Source organism: Plecotus auritus, assembly GCF_963455305.1.
Source record: "Plecotus auritus genome assembly, chromosome: 9".
NCBI classification, from domain to species: domain Eukaryota; kingdom Metazoa; phylum Chordata; class Mammalia; order Chiroptera; family Vespertilionidae; genus Plecotus; species Plecotus auritus.
This window is the reverse complement of record NC_137783.1, coordinates 121,772,669-121,788,236: the sequence shown is the minus strand read 5'-3', so window position 1 is coordinate 121,788,236 and position 15,568 is coordinate 121,772,669. Positions and strand designations below refer to the sequence as shown.

The following is a 15,568-nucleotide window of genomic DNA, read 5'->3' as shown; positions in this document are numbered from 1 at the left end:
GTGGAAGGAGACTATTATCTCCTATACTTCTGGGAGACTGTAGAAAGTTGTTTATAGGACTTATTTGGAAATGGAATCTTCTTTTTTGCACTATCTTTATAATTTGGAGATGTGTGCTAGCAGAAAAAAAAAAGGAATTGGAAATTGCTTATGAGAACTGACAGTCACTTCAAGTGGCGCCTACTTTTGTGAAGTCTGTGAGTACAGTTCTCCTTTATGACTTTTGAAAGGAAAACAACCAGTCCTCAGGTTTTATACATTTATTTTAAAGGCAATCTTAAATAGAAATGTACTACATCAAGAATTGCCAATTCCTTGGAGATTCACTCTTAATATATAAGTTTCTGCCTTTACTTTAATCTTATTTCAATTTCGAAAAGGATTCCCTAGCCAGTAAAGTGGTAAACAAGTGGTTTTTACAGATTTTGTTCAGGTAATACACGTGGGACAATAAAATAATTACTTTAAGGCAAGCAGAATTGACAACTTATTAATTTATTTATATAGTAACTGAAAGGTGAAAATGGTAGGTTAGCATGGTGGTGCACACAGGCAGGTTAAATAGCCATCTCAGATGCTGGATAAAAAAAATTGAATTTATTTAAGGATGGGGGATGGGATATCCAAAGGAAGGGCTGCACAGCACCCAGGAGCTGAAGTTTCATCTTTATATGCAGTCAGAAGTGTAGTAGAGTATTGAGAGTAGAAGAGACACACAGGAAGAGGAGTTTCTCCTTTGTATCTGCGAAAATTACCCTTCTGGGTAGGTCCTTCCTTTTCATTACTGCTTCGGCAACGGGAGAAGTCCCACCTTTGCTCAGCTGAAACCCTTACACTGCCACTTTGACTAATACCACTGCTTGTGGCAGGCAGCCCATGCTCCTTCCCCAGGTTCCAGACGTACCTACTGCTCAGCTGGCAGGGCCTATTCTTCTGCCAAAGACTCCATTGCTCAGCTGGGCCTATTCTTGAGCCAAAGACTCCATTGCTCAGCTGGTTGATCCTGTTACTGTTTGGAGGTTTCCATCAGTATTGCTGCTATAACTACGTCTGCTGAATTTCTATTCTCTGCCAAGACTCTTGGTCTTTTTGTTTGTTTGTTTTCCCAAAGTAGTGTGAACCATGGCTAACTCAGCTCTGCCTGTTTGACTCAATATTTTGACGGTACAAAGCTCTCAGCCAACTCCTGAGAGGATGGGGATAAGCATTCTTTGCATCCCACTGATAAGGTAGCATTGTTCTCTCATTGGACTAGTCCCTTATGGGCCTGGGTATAAGAGGTGTGACATTGTAAGTGAACCTGAGGTGAAGCAGAAGAGAAGCTCCAGCAAGGCATAGCATGGATATTCTGTCTTGCCTTCCCCTTAGCTGAGGGATGGTCACCTGTGGTGAATGCTGTGAAAGGAGACAGCATGGAGTCACTTGTGCTAAACCCCATGTCAGCAAACCAGGACTTAAGTTAACTGCAGTTTCAACCTTCCCAGGAATGTAACCTCTGACGAGTCAACCTGAAATTACCTGGTCAGCACTAGTCAGGGAATGTGCTGGACAGACGTCATTGTTCCCCTTAGGAGAGTGACCTTGCCTGAAACAGTGCATTCTTTGCTAATTTCCTTTTCACACTTCCTTTCTGCCTTTAAATTTTTTCCTTTTCTACGACTCTTTGGAGCTCCTTTCTCCTTATTAGATGGAATACTGTCCAATCATGAATCATTCAAAAAGCCAATCAGATCTTCAAATTTACTCATTTAAATTTTATACTTCAAAGTTGTCTCTTATGCCTTTGACAGTCCCTTATCCTAAATCTGGAGTAATAAATGATCGGTAGATGGTGATGCTTCTCCATAAATCTTGGAAGTAAAAGGAAATTCCTAGATATCATTGAATGTTTTGAGTTGGAATGAATCTTAAAAGAGCATCTGACTCAAGTACCACAGTTTCAATGGCAACCCTATGCCCCAGACGGTTAAGGGTTCTGCACAGGGTTTTATATTTTTTTAATGGCAAAGCTTAAGCTAAAACCCAGGCCTTCTGAGTCCGGTACTTTTCATTATACCATTTGAAAGATTATGTCTTCAGGCATCGAATGCATAATGAAATCATAGTGTTCAATATGCCTTGTAGAGAGAAGGCACTCTACACATTATCAGTTGAGTAGGAAATAAGTGCCTATATTTTCAGGGAAGTGACAAATCTGGGAGAATTGCTTAGTACATGTTAATTTCCATAGTTACTTTCTCCATACATTTTTCCATTTAATTGTTTTTCTTTTCTTCCTCAAAGATCTTCAGTTTAGATCTTGGAGGTATATCCACTGTGGTTCTAAATGGCTATGATGTAGTAAAGGAATGCCTTGTTCATCAAAGTGAAATTTTTGCAGACAGACCATGCCTTCCTTTATTCATGAAGATGACAAAAATGGGAGGTATGTTTATTTTTACCTATTTAGTGATTTACTAAACTATTTCAAATCATATTTATTATTTTATGTAAATTTAGCATGTAGAGTTTGCATTCTATTGTACTGATTAATAGGAGGTATTAATTAATCAACTTAGGCTACAGACCAAGTATTTGAGGACTTTCAGGCTCCATTTCAATCATACAGGGGTGGGCAGAACTTGGTTTACATTTGTGAGTATGTGAACCACAGTTTATCCTCTTATGATTATTTATTATTGTGTTATTTTCCATAGGAACAACTGTAAACCTACTTTTGCCTCCCCCTGTATTTTAGACTGGGTCATACTAATTCTACTGTTGTAATCCAGTTTTAGTAAATATTGTACATAATGTTTTAAAGAATTAGCACTTAATCTATGCAAGTTTTGTGAAACAAATTAGGAATACACATATGTGCATGCACACTGGTGCCTTTTGAAGCCAGTCTTGGGTACATGGTGACATTTTTACTATCATTTTGCTTATAAGATTATAGAACCTGAAGCAGCCTTTCTTAGCTACTAATCAGTATGCTATATAAAAAAAGAATTGTGGTATTTGTGTAAAGGACTAGGATTTTATATAGTTTAGTGTTATCAGTGTTGGAAGAGTCCATATTTAACAAGGGAAAAGGCCTAAATGCTAACAGACCTGTTGAGAAGAAAGCAGCAACAAAAAGTCTAAAATAGGATGCTGAAGTCAGATGCAATGGTTTTGATACATCCTATATAATAAAAGGCTAATATGCAAATCGTCCCCTCGAGAGTTCAACCCACCGGGAGTTCAACCACTTGCTATGATGTGCGCTGACCACCAGGGGGTGACACGGAATGAAAAAAGGCCCCGGCCAGCAGCCAGCTGGGGGAAGGAAGGCCCCCGCCAGCAGCCAGAAGGCCCTGATTGGCTCTGATCGCGGGCCAGACCTATGGACCCTACCCATGCACGAATTTTGTGCACCGGGCCTCTAGTAATAGAATAATAGTTTTAACAGTAATGGTGTCCAGAATTCTCCAATTTAATGAGAGCATCACATTTAATTTTAAAGTAAACTTTATAGTAACTTGCTTAGATAGATTAAAAAGACACTGATTAAAAAGAAAAATTAACCACATATTATATCACAAGGCAAATCAACTAATGCAAAGAAAGCACTAGATTTTTAAAGGCCAAATTCTTAGGCCAGAGTATAATGATAGTTAAAGCAATAATATAAATAAAACAAATTTTCAGCCTCTGCAATAATTGTCTAAATAATAAATTAGGCAGGTAGCTCAGTTGGTTAGAGAACATTGTCCTGATAAGCGAAGATTCAATCCCTGGTAAGGGCACATATAAGAAGCAACTAATGAATGCATAAACAAATGGAACAACAAATCAATGTTTCTCATTCTCATTCATCCTCTCCCTTTCTCTCTCTCGCTCTCTCTCTCTCCCCCCCCCCCTTCCTCCCTTCTTCCCCCTCTTCCCCTCTCCTTCCCTGCTCTGTCTCTGAAGTCAATCAGAGCCACCATTAGCCCCCTGTCGGGGAACACGTTGCCCAAGCATACAAGTTGCCAGTGTAGGGTTATAACAAGGCTCCTCTGTGCCTTCTTGAACATGTATACCTTTACCCACGGTTTGCTCTCATCCCAGTGCCTTCCATTCGATCAGCTGTCCCCTCTGCCAGTAGTGATCTCTCCCCAGATATCTGCTTGACTTACTGTGTCATCTCCATGTCTTTACTTGTGTCACCTTCTCCGTGAGCCTTTCCCTGGACCACACTACCTGCTTCCTTGCTGTATACTTTACATGTTCATTTGCCTGTCCTCACGAGTATGTAAGATCTGCAAGAGTAGGGATCTGTTGCCTTTTTTGTTCACTGATATATCTGTGACATTTAGAACACTGCCTGGAGCTTAGCAGGTACTTCATGAATACATGTTGAATGAGTATTTGTTGAGTGAATAGTCATCTGGGAGTATGGAAAGAAAATGAAATGCAGAAATATAAGATCACTGCATAGTACTAAAGACCCCCTTATGGATGGCTAACTTTATCATAAGCTCCAAATTAAAAATAGTTGCACAAAAGTTAATGGAATATAGATTATATAGGTACCTCATGTAGACAAGAGAACATGACATTTTTTATCATAGGTATACCTATGTACAAATTATGAATGAAATATTGAGTTAAGTACATGTTACCCCTAAGTGGAAGGGAGGCGGGGGTGGGGGGGGAGAGAGAGAGAGACATTGATATCGCTGTGAGGAAAAACACATCAGTTGGTTGCCTCCCACACACTCCCTGCCTGCCAGCCTTATCACCCCCAACTGCTCCCCTGCTGGCCTGATTGATGCCTAACTGCTCCCCTGCCAGCCTGATCGCCCCCAACTGCCATCCCCTGCCAGCCTAATTGCCCCCAACTGCCCTCCCCTGCAGGCCTGGTTGCCCCCAACTGTCCTCCCCTGCAGGCCTGGTTCCCCACAACTGCCCTCCCCTGCCGGCCATCTTGTGACAACGTGGGGGCGGCCATCTTGTGATGACGTGGGTGCAGCCATCTTGTGAGGGCATGAGGGTCAATTTGCATATAACCTCTTTATTATATAGGATATTCGGTGGCTAATGAGTAGCAGGAAACAGCTCTTATCCACTGGGTCTAATTTTAGTTTTATAGAAAGATTATTTGGAGAAGAATAACTAACCATCTTTTTTCTTTCTTTTTTTTCTTTTCTCCATAGCCTTTTTAGCTGTTAGGGACAGGGATTGTAGAAATTGTAACATTTTTTTACTTTTTTTTTTCAGGTTTACTCAATTCCAAATATGGCCGAGGATGGATTGATCACAGAAGGTTAGCTGTAAACAGCTTTCGCTATTTTGGATATGGCCAAAAGTCTTTTGAATCTAAAATTTTAGAAGAAACCAAATTTTTCATTGATGCTGTTGAAACATACAAAGGCAGACCTTTTGACTTCAAACAGCTAATAACAAATGCTGTTTCAAACATAACCAATCTGATCATTTTTGGAGAACGATTCACTTACGAAGACACTGATTTCCAGCACATGATTGAGCTATTTAGTGAGAATGTGGAGCTAGCTGCCAGTGCCTCAGTCTTCCTGTATAATGCCTTCCCATGGATTGGCCTCTTACCTTTTGGGAAACATCAACAGCTGTTCAGAAATGCCGCTGTGGTCTATGATTTTCTCTCCAGGCTTATCGAAAAAGCTTCTCGCAACAGAAAGCCTCAGTTACCTCAGCATTTTGTTGACGCTTATTTAGATGAGATGGATCAGGTTAAAAATGACCCATCATCTACTTTCTCCAAAGAAAACCTGATTTTCTCTGTGGGTGAACTCATCATTGCTGGAACTGAAACTACAACCAATGTGCTACGATGGGCAATTCTTTTCATGGCGCTTTATCCTAACATTCAAGGTAAGGACTCTCCCACAAGGTCTGAACTTACATTTAGGACTCACACATGTTTTAGAGTCTTTGGCCATGTCCAAAGCAGTTTATTTTGGAACTCCTGCAGTGTTGACGAAGACGAAAAATATTTAATACTTATAAAAAGTTTTCTTTTTTTAAAAATTAGATTTTTATTGATCTCAGAGAGGAAGGGAGAGGAAGAGAGATAGAAACATCAATGATGAGAGAGAATCATTAATCCGCTGCCTCCTGCATGACCCCTACTTGGGATCAAACCCACAACCCGGGCATGTGCCCTGACTGGGAATCGAACTGCACACAACCTGGTTTATAGGTTCACGGTCAACCCCTGAGTCACACCAGCCAGGCAAGTATTCAAATCTATTATCTCAATTCATGTAAACACCATAGAGACAGGTTATATTATGCCTATTTTATAAATGAGGGAGGCTGAGTGACTGACGTGCTCAGGCTCATTCACTGGAAGTGACAGAACTGGGACCTGAACCCTGGTTGTTTTGATTCAAGTTTTATGCTTTACTGTTTTTCTTGCTGAGAGTGAGATGTTATTCCAATTCTAGGTTTGTTTGATTTTTATTACTCTTACTGTGTTATTAACAACAGTTACCCAGAGCATTGCTTACTGGTAGTAGAAGATATATGGTATATATTTAAATAAACTCCCAGATCATGAAAAATCTGCATCTGGGTAGACCCATGCCCTACCTATTACTACAGGTTATCCCTTGTTTACCACAAAGGGAAATTACTTTAGATACACTTTTTCAGGATTGCATAATAACTCGAACGCTTTCTTCTCTAACAGGACAAGTACAGAAAGAGATTGATTTAATTATGGGACCCAATGGGAAGCCTTCATGGGACAACAAATGCAAAATGCCTTATACTGAGGCAGTTTTGCATGAAGTTTTACGATTCTGTAATATAGTGCCATTGGGGATTTTCCATGCAACCTCTGAAGATGCAGTTGTACGTGGTTATTCTATTCCTAAGGGCACAACAGTAATCACAAATCTTTATTCTGTACACTTTGATGAAAAGTACTGGAGAGACCCAGAAATATTCTATCCGGAGCGATTTCTGGACAGCAGCGGATATTTTTCCAAGAAGGAAGCTTTGGTTCCGTTTTCCCTAGGTAAGTGAACTTTCACAGCGGCATAACTTCAGGACCAAGTATAATGGTGGTTCATTAGTGTAACATTTTTGCTGTTGTTGTTAGTCCTCACCCGAGGATATATTTTTCCCCATTGATTTTTTAGAGAGTGGAAGGGAGGGAGTGGGAGAGAGAGAGACATTGATATCGCTGTGAGGAAAAACACATCAGTTGGTTGCCTCCCACACACACCCTGACTGGGGCAGTGACGGAACCTGCAATCCAGATACACGCAAATTTCGAACCCATGACCCTTCAGTGTGAGGGTTGACGTTCTAACCACTGAGATCACCGGCCATTGCATTAGTATACCATCTTGATCTGAAGCTCTCTGTTGCAGAATTATGTATTTCAACTCTGAAAACATAGCATTGATTCTTATAGGAGAGAATAGTTTAATTAGAGGTCATTAACACCCATATCTACTCAAAAATAACAAGCGTTAATTGTGTATCTAGAGAGAAACTGATGAGAGCTCCGACTTCGGAAACATTTTTGTCTGTGGATTTTTGGCTTGTAATCAAAACTCCAAGAGCTAGAAGGTCAGTAACAAGTAGCTTGAGGAACAGATCCAGGGAGGGGAATGACTCATAATTTGAAGTGAAACAAGAATCGAGCTCTCTTGGCTCCTAGTTTATTATATCTCTTTTCTAAAAATACTGCTTCTGCAGTGAAAAAGTGCACAGATCACAAGACCCTTGGGAGATGGACTGGAAACTCTTCCTTTAATTGGGGAAGGGTACACATTGAGTCATCTGAAATGAAATGACCTTCTCCTGAATCTATAGAACAAAATGTCACACTTCAAATTAGATCTTTCACAGCATACCTCAGGCTCTGTTGCAGCGTGCAAGGTAAGTGGGGGAGGGACTAATAAGTTTACCAAGTCCAGGAAGGTAAAGAAATGGGTTCTGGGAGTTGAAAAGCCAACTTCTATTCTTTGGAATTTAAGGAAATTCTTTAATAAGAATAACCTTTTATAACTTTTTTTAAATCCCAGATTTCCGGAATTTAGACATCTATTTTGTAATGTATTAAACATACATTTCAGTAAATATTGTGGGTTTTAAAAAGATGACAATGCCTGTTTTTTTCTGTTTAGGAAGAAGACATTGTCTTGGAGAACAGCTGGCTCGGATGGAAATGTTCCTGTTTTTTACAGCATTGCTTCAGCGGTTTCACTTGCATTTTCCCCATGAACTGGTTCCCGATCTGAAGCCCAGGTTAGGCATGACCTTGCAGCCGCAGCCCTACCTCATCTGTGTGGAAAGACGCTGAAAGGGCACGATGCCATGTGGAATGAGGCCATTTATGTTCACCTCACCCTTGAACCTAGTTTAATCAGTGTGTGTGTGTGTGTGGCCAAAAGCCACAGCATCAGAAAGTTAACACAGATGTGTCTTTATTTCATTTTATTTTTTTAAATGCAGACTATGAGATTCTTTTTAACAAAAATGTTTTTTATTGATTTTAGAGAGGAGGGGAGAGGGAGAGAGAGAGGCGCGTGTGAGAGAGAAACATCAATGATGAGAGAGAATCATCGATGGATGCCCTCTACTGGAGATCAAGGCCACATCTTGGGCATGTGCCCTGACAGGGAATCAAACCGTGACCCCCTGGTTCATAGGTCAATGCTCAACCACTGAGCCACACTGGCCAGGCCACACAGATTTGATTTTTTTCAAGCTTTTATGCCTTCTAAGGTAGAATTATCTCTTGAGGAAAACAAAGGTGCAAATGCCAGGTGTTGCTTAAGATACTAAGATTTTCCATGGTCGCCTTAAGCAGAGACTGACTTTTCAGCCTCTTGTTGAGCACCAGGAACCCCTCCTTCCATCTTGCTCCTGTCCTGGGGGCTTTACTTCCAAACGCCAATGCTATCTCCCTTCTGGTCAGGCATGTCATTAGCAGTTTGTGCGGTGCTAGTCCAGTTTAATAGAGAACTAAAGGAGAAATTAGAACTCAAATGAGTTTGGACTACAGAGATATTTTATTGTAGACTTGGTGGCAGATGATGGAAGAAATATCTATGTATTTAATGTAGAACCTTCCAGTGTTCTCAAATCTTGCTCCCTGCTATGTCTTCATACTGAGTATCCATCCCTAAAGCAGCAGTTCTTACAATAATGTATTTAAAATATAAACAAAATGTAGCAATTAATTCTTGGTAGGCACAGACAATTTACATAGTACCACTTTTTTCCAAAACCAGTCACAGGGCTTAAAGATTGAATTCTTTTGACTTTTAGAGGTCTTTAAGCATTTCCATGATTATTGTTATATGAGGGACTTCCCATTGATAATTATGCCAGGAACACAAGTGTAAACTGTGACTGTCCTGATCAAACAGGTATGTATATTCCAGTAATAGATTTCTGTTTTAAAATCTTATTTCTTCTAAAGTTGTACATTATGGGTTCATGCTCTCATAACTTGCCCCATGAATAGTTGCAACCTTAGAGTAAATGCACAGACAGTGACTTCTGTTAAAATATGTTCCCTTTTTGTATGACATGGGGAATAAGAATGTATGTGTGTATAAACATGCATTATACACTTATATTTGAATAAAAAACACTGGCTAGATTAATGTGAACCTAATGAAAATGGTGAATTCTAAGAGATTGAGAGAAAAGGGTAGAAGTGACATCTTAGTGGGTTTGACTTCCATTAATTAAAATTTTGATTATATAGCAGTAATTATATTTATTTATATGTAATATATAATAAAATATGCATTAAATATATAAAAATAAATAAAATTAAAGCCACAACAATTTAAAGATATATTCTTAAAAATTAAAATAATTTCTTTTACTAATTAATACCAAGATTAAATTGGAATCATTTAAAGGTCCCAAATGATTTTAATGTGCAGCTTGTATAAAAGACTGTCTTAAGATTCTCCAACTTTCCAAAACTGACACCTGCAGTAATAAAAAATATCTATATAGTCATATAACAAATAAATTTAATTCATACTTTAAGACAATGTCAACAAAGAACATTCTAGTTTTAATGACAATTCTATACATTTTTAGAGAATAGGAAATGACATCTGTCCAACTGATTTTTAATGCTAATATAATTTCGATGCCAAATGCATTATCTATATACAGAAAGGAAAATATATGTCAATCTCATTTATGCACAGAGACGCAAGAAAATATCTAGCATGCATACCAAATTACCTCTTATAAAGACACCAGTCAGATTTGATTAGAACCCTCACAATGGACTTATTTTAACTTAATTAACTTTTTAAAGTACCTGTCTTCCAAGGCAAGCCACATTCTGAGATACTAAGGGTTAGGACTTCAATATATGAAGGGGGGCGGAGGGGGCCACTAAGCTCATAACACCAGGTAATGAAGAATTACAGGGCCAAGATCTAACCGAAGGAGGAAAGGTGGAATGCCACACTTTTCTTCCAGAGTTATGAACCAAATCTGAAAGAAACAACTGAGAGGCAGATAGAGTAAAGCACAGTTTTTGATAGATTCACAGAGCTAGGAGAATATAGACTACCAAGGGACTCTAAAAAGCTATATTTCAGCCCTAGCTGGTTTTGCTCAGTGGATAGAGTGTTGGCCTGTGGACCCAAAGGTCCCGGGTTTGATTCTGGTCAAGGGCACATGCCCTGGTTGTGGGCTCAATCCCCAGTAGGGGGCTTGCAGGAGGCAGCCAATCAATGATTCCCTCTCATCATTGATATTTCTATCTCTCTTCCCTCTCCCTTCCTCTCTGAAATCTATATTAAAAAAAAGTTAAAAAAAAAAAAGGTACACTTCAGAGTAAGAGTGGAAAAAATGGGCCTCAGTGGCATTGAAGCTAAGCTCTGAATCACCTCAGTCCCTGGCTGGATTAAGGTGATTCAAGATTCCCAGCAGCTTGCCAGAGGCAATCAGATCCTCTCTGGAGAAAAATGAAAATCCAAGGCCTCAAATATATCTTGAATTTTTTTTATATACAATGTTGTCACTCAATAATAACTAGCATACAAGGAGACAAGGTATTGATTGAAACCAAAAGAAATAATAGACAACAGAAAAAGACCTTCAGCAGATTCAGATATAATCAGCTGCACACTTTACCATGAACATGCTTCATATACTGGTAGTGCTCTACCATGATTCTGTTTACTAGGTGGGTTTTCTCATTCCAACTCTACCCCAACCCCATCCCCATCCCCATCCCCAAGTATTAACTGCTCCTACCATTGCCAGGAGAACTGTTCTCAGTTGATGGGGTCATCTCTCCTGGAATCCCTAGGAGGTAGGCATAAACTCACCCACTCCCCTCCTCCCTGGAAGGCAGTAACTGACTAATCCAGGAGTATTTAAGTCACACCCACAACCCTTGCCTGAAGGAGGACAATTGTGTGCTCCAGAGCTTCATCCTATGGGACCAGGGTAAGAACTTCAGCCACATAAACACCTTGAGCTTCTCCCCATGCCCCATCCTTCCCTTACGAAATTTGAAACCAGACAGTCAGTGTGTCTGTGGTGCCTGTCACTAATTGAGCCAATTAAGCAGAGATGGGGTTGAATCATACAGGAACGTTTATTCCAATAATGCCGGCAGCATGGGAGAGTAGCAGGTCATCCATGAAAATCTCTCTCCCCACCATAAGCCAGCTGCTTATACGGGGTAGAAGGACAAAAATTACATGGGGAAGTAGGCAAAGGGAACAAAAATGAATATACAAAAGGAATAAGGCAAAAGGAATGAAAATGGATATAATACAGATTACAGGCAATGTGGGCTAAGGGTTTGCAAAGGGCAGGCACTTCCCATTGTTTCCTTTCCGAAATTAGATTGTTAATCTTTCCATGATAATAGGCTGTTCTCAGATAGGAATGGACCACATTCAAGCTTGACTCCCAGATCCCCAGGGGTGTACAACTCCCATCCAGGTTAAAATATGCTTTCTTTAATCAGAACCGAACCATCACGGTTAACAGAGCATGATTAATATTTCTTACAACTATAGCGGGTCTCCACTATTCTATTTCTCCCTCCTGCCCATAAGAGTTTCATCTAAGAGCTTTCTTCAATAATAGGGTAACTGGACAACCAAGGGCTCCAGGCTGCCTGTCACTACTTGAGCCAATTAAGCAGAGACAAGGTTGAATCATATATGAGCGTTTATTCCAATACTGCTGGCAGTATAGGAGAGTACAGTTTTTGATAGATCTACAAAAATCTCTGCCTCTCTCTATAAGCCAGCTGCTTATATTCGGTAGAAGGACAAAGATTACGTGGGAAAGTAGAAATTACAGGCATGGGAAAGTAGGCACAGTATAATATCATTACAGATTATAAGTCTTGCAGGCTTGGGGGGAGAAGGGGATCGCACAGAGCAGGTGCCTCTGGGCACCCCAGGACCAGATTACAGGCAATAGGGATTGGGGGTTATAAAGAGTGGGTGCCCCTGGGACTAGATTGTTTCAGCCTCGAGGTTGTAAATCTTCCCATTGCAATCGGATTTAGCTCCCATGTCCCAGGATATACAACTCTCAGCCAGGTTAGAATGTGCTCTAATCAGAACCATCACAGTTAACAGAGCATGATTAATATTTCTTTCCTCCCCCTGTTTTGTTTGTTTGTTTTTTTAAGAGAAATTAATTGAGTCATGCAAGAGCTGGAGAAGATTCTGTTTCATATTTCTTATAACTGTAGCTGGCCCCCAATATTCCATTTCTGCCCCTAACAATAGCAGTTTCACAAGAATTCCAAGCCCAGGCTCTGCTTCTAGGAAACCTAACATGTTTAAGATTGAGAAATTCATAAAAAAATTAAAAACCATAAAAGAAAATCAAGCGTAAATTCTAAAACTGACCAATAAATTTAAGGCCTTAGCGGATGGATTTTATAGCAGACAGGACACAGCTGAAATGTTGTGAAGAAACCGCCTAGAATTAAGTACAGAGAGGTAAAAAGATGGAAAATACAAAAATAAAAATAGCGTAAGAGACAGAGGGGATATAATATTAATATCTAACTTGTGTACTTGAAACCCAGAGCAGGAGAAGAGAAAGAATTGGACAGAGTAATATTTGAAAATCTAATATAAAAATTTTCCAAAACTAATGGAAGACACCAGGCCAGAGTTTCAAGAAGCCCAATGAATGCCATACAGGGTAAACAGGAAGAAAATCACTCCAAAGCAACAAGACTAACTTCACGATAGAGACAATGGCAAGCCAGAAGACACCATGATCTCTCTTTAAATGCTGAAAGAAAATACTTGATGTATAAAATTACATGCAGCCTTGACAATCTTCATTTCAGGCCGTGAGACATTTCAGACAAATAGAATTCAGGTGAGTGGTTGTTTCAAGCAGGGAGGAAGGAGGGGTTGGGAAGAGGGGTGTGAGGACTTTTGGGAGAAAGTCCTGTTTGCTGTGTAATGGTATTTACTTTATAATATTTTATTTTGCTGTGTATATTTTTGTGTATATGAAACCAAAATGTGGATATCTGAGTCCGAGATCGTTGTCTCGCCGAAATAGAAGAATGAAGTTGCAGACAAAAACAGTTAGCGGGAGCAAAATTCATTGAGTGCATCCAACCTAATTAAAGTCTAATAGTCCTGTGTAGAGTCCCACAAGGCCATAAGCCTTGGGGGCTCGGGATGTGCTCCCTCACAACAGGAATTCTAGGTATCCATTGTGCTCTGTGACTGGGAGGGGAGAGAGGAAGCCACTTGTGCTTTTTTATGTATATGCTTGTTAGTTCCTGAGTGGTTATCTGCAAGCTGCCAGTCTAAGCACTATCCATACATTTTAAAGTTCATTCTTCTCCCATGCACCCTTCCTTCCCCACCTAGTTGGGGTGTCTTAGTAACTCCACCTAGTTGGGTTTTTGGGTTTTACTTTCCTTTCCCGTGGTCCCGCCCCTACTTACCTACCTTTTTTTGGTTTCATATTCATAATGTATATTTCACAAAGACATTAAAAATTTTACTCATTTTTTTGTTTGTTAATCCTCACCCCAGGATATTTTTTCCATTGATTTTTAGAGAGAGTGGGAGGGAGGGGGAGAAACATCTATGTGAGAGAGACACATGGATTGGTTGCCTCTCACATACGCCCCGACCAGACCTGCGATCGAGCCTGCAACTGATGTATGTGCCCTTGACCAGGAATCAAACCTGAAACCTTTCAATCCAAGGGCCAAACACACTAACCACTGAGCAACACCGGCTAGGGCTGTCTGTACTCATTTTTTAAGGTAAAAATATTCTACTTATCAATGATCTTCTAAAGCAGATGAGCCTCTGTACTCAATGAAGAACAATGACTATTTTTAAAATATTGTATTAGTGATGATTAAGAAAAGGTTTGCAATATTGTGATTTATAACAAATATATATTTGGTCATTCAGATAACCCCAAATATATTTTTCATATGTATGGTCTTCATCCACAGTTCCTGACTCAATACCTAATTTCCTGAATGATAAGAGCAATGGGAGCATTTTTTGTTATAATATTTGGTCTTTTGATCTCAATTCCTAAAAAAACTACTTCAGAGCCATAAAGGTGAAATGGGTGTCTTGTTATTCAAATCAAGCCCTTTCTGCCACAGCTGGGTTTATGTTAATATGATGATTTTGGGAAAGCACCTGAAGATGGGGTTGTCAGGGGAACCAATCCAGAATAGAGGGATGGAACTTTCAGTCCCACCCCGTTTTCCGGGGAGGGAAAATTGGCTGGAGGTTGAACCAATCACCAATAGCCAATGAGTTAATCAGAGGGGCCTGTGTAATGAAGCGACCATAAAACCCCAAAAAGGAGGGCGTTTGTACGGAACCCATCCCCAAACTCCCAGAGGATAGATGTTCTTCTATTCAGGACATTGCCTGTCTTCATCCTCCTGTTGGTTCGTATCCTTCAGTATCCTCCGTAATAAACTGGTGACCTAGTGAGTGAACTGGTTTCCTGAGCCACGCTAGCAAATTACTGGAACCCTAGGAAGGGGTTGTGGAAATCTCTGGTTTATAGTTAGTCGTTCAGAAGTACAGGTAATAACCAGAACTTGCAACTGGCACCTGAAGTTTAAGGAGGGAGTCATGAGAACCTCCAGTGTGTAGGGGTGAGTCGTGATTGGCATCTGAATCACAGAGCAGTCTTGAAGGACTGAGCACCTACACTGTGGAATTTGCTATCTGTGGTAAATAGTGTCAGAATTGAGTTGAAAGTTAGGACACCTAGCTGGTGTTGGAGAATTGCGTGTCGCTGGTGTGGGGGAACTACACCCCCACATTGGAATTGGTTCCAGAACCCTCAGGTTTAATTTTAAAACTAAAACTTAACATTTTAAAATTGAGATTTCTTTTAGAAATCATATAATCTTTTAAAAATGTGAAGTTCTGTTGATGCTGGGCTGGCATTTTGAATGGCAAACAATTGAAGCTGAGTTGTGGCATATGATATTGAGATTTCTTTTAGAAATCATATAATCTTTTAAAAATATTAAGTTCTGTTGATGTTGGGCTGGCATTTTGAATGGCAAACAATTGAAGCTGAGTTGTGG

General features: G+C 39.9%; 1 protein-coding gene across 4 annotated transcripts in view; it reads left to right on the top strand.

Annotated features, from left to right (window-relative positions):
- The window catches only part of CYP2R1 (cytochrome P450 family 2 subfamily R member 1), a gene marked incomplete at its 5' end in the record, with an annotated part of 115,903 nt that extends 106,186 nt beyond the window's left edge, over positions 1-9,717 (top strand). For 2 of the 4 annotated variants that reach the window (XM_080640038.1, XM_080640041.1), the window contains 4 exons: positions 2,284-2,425; positions 5,227-5,859; positions 6,680-7,009; positions 8,130-9,662. In XM_080640038.1, coding sequence (XP_080496164.1) covers positions 2,404-2,425; positions 5,227-5,859; positions 6,680-7,009; positions 8,130-8,305 — 1,161 coding nt within the window. In that variant the 3' untranslated portion in view covers positions 8,306-9,662. Of the gene's footprint in view, positions 1-2,283; positions 2,426-5,226; positions 5,860-6,679; positions 7,010-8,129 lie in introns of all 4 variants that reach the window. The other 2 variants (XM_080640039.1, XM_080640040.1) reach the window with 2 other exon arrangements.
- Positions 9,718-15,568: the final 5,851 nt, after the last annotated feature.